This window comes from Rhinolophus ferrumequinum, chromosome 7 (genome assembly GCF_004115265.2).
Source record: "Rhinolophus ferrumequinum isolate MPI-CBG mRhiFer1 chromosome 7, mRhiFer1_v1.p, whole genome shotgun sequence".
Taxonomy (NCBI): Eukaryota; Metazoa; Chordata; class Mammalia; order Chiroptera; family Rhinolophidae; genus Rhinolophus; species Rhinolophus ferrumequinum.
In genome coordinates, this window is record NC_046290.1 from 36,774,117 (window position 1) to 36,781,202 (window position 7,086).

The 7,086-nt window shown below is 43.3% G+C and overlaps 1 protein-coding gene across 1 annotated transcript; it reads right to left on the reverse strand.

Annotated features, from left to right (window-relative positions):
• Positions 1-406: 406 nt before the first annotated feature.
• PLK2 (polo like kinase 2) lies at positions 407-6,760 on the reverse strand. The gene is made up of 14 exons (XM_033111193.1): positions 6,266-6,760; positions 5,564-5,671; positions 5,303-5,419; positions 4,976-5,105; positions 4,654-4,741; positions 4,095-4,190; positions 3,788-3,986; positions 3,552-3,699; positions 3,109-3,206; positions 2,659-2,788; positions 2,166-2,406; positions 1,917-2,046; positions 1,551-1,661; positions 407-1,208 (listed from the first exon to the last, which is right to left on the reverse strand). The coding sequence occupies exons 1-14, from the start codon at positions 6,533-6,535 to the stop codon at positions 1,017-1,019; spliced, it is 2,058 nt and encodes a 685-aa protein (XP_032967084.1). The 5' UTR covers positions 6,536-6,760; the 3' UTR covers positions 407-1,016.
• Between the last annotated feature and the right edge of the window lie 326 nt (positions 6,761-7,086).

Genomic DNA, 7,086 nt, shown 5'->3' on the forward strand with positions numbered 1-7,086 from the left:
AAGTATTATAACGCAGAGTTTTGCCCATGTTAACATAAACTTCCTGTACCTGACACTTAATAGCAGAGGTCTGTTTACACAGGATTACACTAGCTTTCAGCTGCAAGCTAAACAAGTTTTGAGGAAATACTCCAGTGAGAAATTGGTTTTAGGTTTAATAGGAAGCCTGTATTTGTTTCTAACAAGAGCGGTGTTTTTGCTCTACTCTTCTCAAGCTAGATCTACCCAGGGATTGTATGACTATATTTCCAGTATTAAAGATTGACTTCCTAGAAACTATTATTGGAAAATTAAAGCTCTAACTTTATAGTATACTTCCATACTGTGTATTGCCAGAGTGCTAAGAATCCATGACCAAAGAAAGTTGTGATGTGGTGATGCACATACCAAACACAGGAGACGACTGTTTTTGCTTTTCCATACTCTTTATTTATTGCCAACAGTTTAAAATGGTCAACATAAAAAAAAACAAAACAAGAAAACATTGTGATAATAAATACTGCTCTTTGGGCTGCAATAAATAAAAAGTTTATTAACAAGGAATGCACTTTTCCAGCCACGAGTGTCTTCAAAAATTAACCAAAAAAAATTATATATGGCCATAGTTCACAGTTAAGCAGCCAAAAGCTGCTTCGATTACAGGCTTTAAACAACCTGGGAGCTTCCTCCCTTCTCCCTCCCCTTCAGGAAGTATATTCACAGTTCCAAGTCCTCTGTCTGAAATGCTCTCAACAGAGAGAAGAGTCAATGCACCTTTCTGTGAAATTGTCTGAAAAACCTTTTAACACAGGTATGTCAAGGAAAACTGCATTCTGGTTCACTCTCAGATTGTCCAAAGTCAAGAACTGCATGCCTCAGCCTGGTCTGGCTCAACCCAGTCCAACAGGTCACAGAGGAATTGTTTTCGTACCACCACCTGTCCATCTTCTTCAACATACTGTAGATCATTCTACTAGCTTCCCTGTAGATCTCACAGTGGAAAAGAGGAGTCCCATAGGGTCCATTCACAAAGTCTGTTAGTTACATCTCTGTAAGAGCATGTTCAGGGCATATTCCATTCGATTTTTTAATTCTAACGAACAGCCAGACATCAGCAGAGTTGTCAGTCTAAACGTTGTAGATATCCTGTCCTCATTGATGTATGTAAGAAGGTATTCTTCATTTTGACTACAGATGATTATTTTTGTATGGTCATGGTAGAAATTCACCTTTAAAAATTAGACATAGATATTAGATCTCTCTCTAAATCAGGGGTGTCCAAACTTTTTTCAACGTTTTTTACCAAGGGCCATATGCGGTAAAATACACAAACAGCCGGGCCACTCACTCGAGGTGAAGTGCGTATTGCCTCACCTGGTTTATTTAAGTAAACTAAATATATTTTTGGAATTTGCTGTGGGCCAATAAAAAATGAATTGCGGACCGCAGTTTGGACACCGCTGCTCTAAATATTACATTACGAATTACAAAAATTTAGTCAATGACTAAATTGGCTAGGTAAAAATAATTGTTTAGGACCGAACATGCAATTTGTTGAAGGGTTTATTCACCTGAAAGGTGCCATCATTGAAAAGCATCATTAAGGCCTTATCAGATTTTAGCCACTGAAGGAGGTAGAGCCGAGGTCTTCGAATATCAGTAACACTAGGTAGATCTCCACCCTGGAAAAGATTGGGAGAGTTAGTGCCTATAAAAATTTTGCAGTGTGCACTTAATTCTTCAAAAAGCGAACACTTCTCCAACTTAAGCAAGCATCAGAATGGCCTAGAAATTCCTGGCCCCATTACCCAGAGATTCTGATTCAGCGGATATAGCGCAGGACATGAGAATCTGCATTTCTAACAAGCTTTGAGGCTATGCAGATGCTACTGGTCTGCGGACTACAAATATCACTGCTGAAAAGCCGCACTACTTACATCCATAAGGTTCTCCTCCATGTAATGAGAGAAGTATTTCAGCACCGTCACTTGACTAATGAATTGTTCAGGAGCATCTGTTGCTGGGAAAACAGAGCATTGGCCAAGCTCTGCATAATAGTGAACTGTTCTAAAAAACATGAACGGTAGGGAGAGAAGAGGAAAAAAACAGGAGTTAGTCACTGTTTTCAGATTTCTTCAGTGCAAGACAAAAGAACTGACAGGACTTCATTAATTAGATACACTTACTTTTTGTCCGGAAGGAGGCTCATGTGAGCACCGTTGTTGAAAAGGACACCTACAGTGTGGTCTGAGAGCTGGTACCCAAAGCCGTATTTGTTAGAGTAATCGACCCATTTGGTGACCCACTGAAAGGAAGTGCTCAGCTGCTCTTTGGGAATACAGTCAGCTGCCGGCATGTTTTCTAAACATCCTCGAAGGACTCTTGCCACTGTGTCTGCCACACTTCCCATGGTACTGTCTTCAAGGCCTGAAAAGTCAGAGAAATTTGTAGAATAATTAACAACAACAACACACCTTAGGCTTTGGTAGATGCTCAGTTTCCCTCCACTAATTCTAAGGACATAGAACTCAAAATTGTTCCTTGTCTTCTTTCAATTCCTCTCCTTCTGTTTCCTCTACATTCAGTTAGTCACTTCAATATAGGAGTACTTCAGTTCCTTTGCACTGGGCACTGGCGTGTGTAATGTCATAACTTAAAATGGTGTTGACCACCACTTACATTCACTGCTACTGCTGCAGCTGCCAAGAGTCCCTCTAACTATCATCCGGATCGCATCTCCAATGTGCTGCTTGTTCTCGACTGCGGGGGTTCCAGAGCTGGCCACTGTCGTGCTAGGTGGCTGGAGCTCCTAGGAAGGAGAAGAGTCAGGCAATGAGGCAAGCATCTGAAATTCATTTAAGGTTGAGAATTCTAGGTTCAGATGAGATTATGGCAATTGCTGGGAAAGCTGATCAAGAAGCAATGGACACAAGCCAGGTAAAAGATAGCGCAGTAACTCAACCGCATACATTGCTAAACTAAGACAAAAATCTTTCCTTTTCAAGGATTGGAAGAAAATTAAGTAAACGCAACATGATTGAGCCGTGAGTGCCGCAGTCCAAGTGATAGTTAACAAAGAATGAAAATGATATACAGTGTTTATATCGATTTTGCTCTTTTCTGGCATACCTCATCCGTCCGATGTTTGTTGGGTTGCTGAGTTATTGAAGTCTTTTTCAAATCATGCCTAAGCTTGTAAATTTCTTCATCTTCTTTAGAAATTCTATCTGTAAATCAAGGGAAAGAATTACGAGTGTTATTATATCCTAACGACATAGGAACAGAGCTAGCAATATTTCCTTCTTTTGAATTAATAACCAGTTATGAGCATCCAAGGCAAAAACAACATTTTTATCATTGCCATCAGCTGGAATTATGCAAGAAGCCTACTTTAATGCATATGACACAAAAAGCTATTACCCACAATTCACATGTGGATTTATTATGCTATATAAAGTTCAATCGTATACAAAGATACTGGACTAAATTATGCTAATATATACACCTCTTTTAACTAACTTCTAAAATTTAAACATTGGATACAGAAGAGCCAGAGAAGTTTTACAACTTACTGTGTGTGTCAATATATCTTGCTTTGTCTTTTTTGCCACCAAAAAGAGCAGCAGCTGCTTTCTTAAAGAAATTCTTAGCTGGGCTTGACAAGTGGAAATCTGGAACTGTATGACAACAGCTAGAAGACAGTTTGTCTGGAGTGAAGCCCTGTGGAGTATCAGAAAAGACGTTCAGTAAACTGCTGGGTAATTGGGATCAGTAGGATGTAATAAAAGGGCTCAAGAAACATACCAACCTGCAAAAAAAATTCATGTCGAATGATGTCATCCAAACTGGGCCGATCCTCTGGATTTTTGGACAACATGCTAGCTATTAAGTGCTTAGCAGGAGCCAGCAACGAAGACGGCATTGTATACCTTGCTTCTCTTATGCACCTGTAAGTTTCTTTCAGATTTGTAGTTTCAAATGGGGGTCTTCCTAGTAACATTGTATACCTATGTGAAAGGAAACACTTCTTTAGAAATGGTCATAAACCAACTCTTTTCAAGTGTTAAAATCTAAAATGAAATTTGCTTTTTGATCATTTTGGAGTATTTACTTACATTACACAGCCTAAAGCCCAAATGTCTGATTCACAGCCGTGTCCTTGCTTATTGAGGACTTCAGGGGAGAGATAATTTGGGGTACCACATATTGTCCTAGAACGACAAAATATGAAGCTCTCATTAGGAACTATTTTGTTTAAATTTAGTTCTCTGGCTAAAACCTTGAAAGTACTATGTTGAATTTTTATTTGGAAACATTTGACTTTTTTTGGCATTTGAACAATTGACATTTGACCAAGTGATTTTATTTTAGTGCATGTACAATTTTTTCAGCCAACATGACAGGGTTTTTAATCAACTGAGACCAAGTACAGCATGACATTTTTATACATATCAGGCAAACATTAGACAGATTTCTTTCATAATTAACATATAGGCATAAGATACTCTGGCCTGGTCCATAGTGGGCAATTAGTAAGTGTTTTCTTTAGTTAACATTGTTGTGGTTTATAGAATTTCAGCATCAACTGACCTTCTCTGAAACATTAACTGGAAAATAATAAGGGCACATTTAATCTGCACAATACCCTATAGGATGTACTGTTCTGACTCTTACCTCCTTCTGTGTTCCAAGGGTTCCAGCCTGGCTGCCAAACCGAAGTCCCCAACTTTTAGTTCCATGGCTTCATTAATAAAAAAGTTGCCTAGGTGATAAAACACAACAAACTTGAATCCCTTTGAAAAGGTGTTCTAACCAAGTACACACAAATCAATTTTGGAGGCAGGCAGTCAGTAGTTTAATATTAAAGTCACCCATTCAAAAGCAAGAAAGACTGCATAGGCTAGATCCCAATTAAGAACATTCGTACAAAAAAAGGAAGAGACAGAAGAAAAAAACACCTCTAAGACAAAAGTCAGCATCTGGAGTGAGGGCTTACCTAGTTTGAGATCTCTGTGCAAGATTTCTTGTTCATGAAGGTACTTCAGTCCAGACACAATCTGCCTGAGGTAGTATCGGACTTCCGGCTCAGTCAACACCTTTCTTGCTTTCAAGATATGAGCCATGGACTAGGAAGATAAGGAAAAAAGAGAGTCTGTCAAACAAAGTTCTCAAAATCAGTAGTTTCCTTTTGCAGGATGAGCAATGAAAGTTAATGTTGCAGTATAATAATTACCTCCACAACTACAATCCCAGATTAAATGCAATTTGAATGCCATCTCAGTTTGGGGGAAGTAAATGCACTGAAATAGGACTTAACACTTACCCTTCTACTGCAGTATTCCAAGAGAATGTAAATGTTTTCTTTGTCTTCAAAGTAGTGGTAAAACTGCACTACGTGCTTATGATGGAGAATTCTGTGAAGCTCTATTTCTTTGTCAATCTAAAAGAAAAAGCAAGATAAGGCTGTTTAGTCTCCCTTCACCTATGAAAAGCCAGTTGCTTACACATGCAGAAGATATTTTTCCTAACAGGGAAGGGCCATCCTGCACACAAAGAAAATATTTTACTCAACAGTCATACACACCTTTTCTCTTTGATGAGGTTTAGCTACTCTGCTGTGAGGAATAATTTTTGCAGCATAGACTTTGTTGTTTGTCAAATCTGTCATCTCATAACATTTTGCAAAGCCACCCTGAAAAGAAACAAAGCCGAGAAGGAATTGAGTATGGCAGAAAAATGGACGGCAGATATATTTTTTAAATAAATAAATAAATATAAGGAAAAAAGATAAAAATATTGGGGGGGGGGGTGGACAGAGGGATGCAGTTTACTTTTTAAGAGCTCCTTCATGAAAAGAAAAGCATTCCTGAAAATACTTAGTTAAATCTGTTTCTTTCTCCCTTTACGAAGAGGAGCTTTAGGGAGGGGTTTGGGGTTGGGGAGATGAGAAATAATGTCTGAAGACATTGTCAAGAAAATTCTCTAGGAAACAGGTGGAGGGAGAAGGGTCTGGTGTAGAAAGCCCTCGTTTCTGGCTTCAAGATCAATTTCTTTGAGCTGCGGGAGGCAAACAGAGCTGCCATGGGTTTAGGATGTAAAGCCAAGCCGGCGCTGTCAGCGCACAAAAGCCAGAGGAGCGCAGGTGAGCAGCCCCCGTCGCGCCGGGATCAGTCTCCCCAAAAACCCAGGAGCGGCGGCGCGCGTCGACTCGGGGTCCAGCCCGGCTCGGGGAATGTCCGGGCAGACCTCCCTCCCGCCTGGCAGCCGGGAGCCTGTCGCTCTTCACCTTGCCCAGCACTTTGCCCCGGCAGTAGCGCTTCCCCGTCGTGGGGTCGACGATAATCCTCGAGATCTCGGCCCCCGAGTGCGAGTGGTGATGATGGTGGTGCGGGGCCGCCGGCGGCACCTGCGCCTGGGGCTGCGGGGGCTGCGGCTCCTCGGGGGTCTGCTGCGACCGCTTCTTCTTCGAGTCCGCGCCGCAAGCCTTGCCCAGCGCCTGCTCGCACATCTTGGTGCTAGCGGCCGGCTGGTAGGTGATAGTCCGCAAGAGCTCCATCGTCGCCCGGCCGCCTGCTGCCGCTTCCAGGGCGCGGACTCACGTCCGAGCTGGCCCTAGCCCTCGAGCCCCAGCCACCTCCAAACACGCACGCCCGCTCCCTCGTCCACTTGTGCGAGTGCGAACGCCGGGCGAAGGCTTTATACGGGCCGAGAACGGGGCGGAGACTCCAAACGGGATGCGACGTCACGGACGACGCCCCGCCCCCCGGCGGGCGCGACCCGCCGGCCTGAGCTGGTGGCCCAGGGCGGCGCAGGCGGTGCAGCGGCAGCGTCGGGCGCTCACTGGGACGGGGAGCCCAGGACAAGCGTCCGGCAGTCGCCGGGCAGCCACCCCATTTTTTTTAGAAGGCTCCGCACTTTGGGGTTTGAAATAGAAACCCGAGGGCTGAGGCCTGTCCCCCTCCCACCCTCCCCTCGGCCTCGCCCTCTCCCCGCGCCCACGCTCCCGGTGGCCAGGCTGTGCTTTGGTGGCAGCCCGGCAGGGTGCTTCTGTACTCGCAAGTCCCTTCCCCCACACGGCCCTTGCTGACCTCCCCACACCTGACGCCT

Bases quoted from the DNA above. Each gene is read 5' to 3' on its own strand.
- PLK2 (XM_033111193.1), bottom strand. From the start codon at position 6,535: ATGGAGCTCTTGCGGACTATCACCTACCAGCCGGCCGCTAGCACCAAG. The intron at 4,191-4,653 runs GTAAGAGTCAGA...TTGTCGTTCTAG, and splicing joins CCCTTGGAACACAGAAGGAG to GACAATATGTGGTACCCCAA. The intron at 1,209-1,550 runs GTGAATAAACCC...TAATTTTTAAAG, and splicing joins TCAATGATGGCACCTTTCAG to GTGAATTTCTACCATGACCA.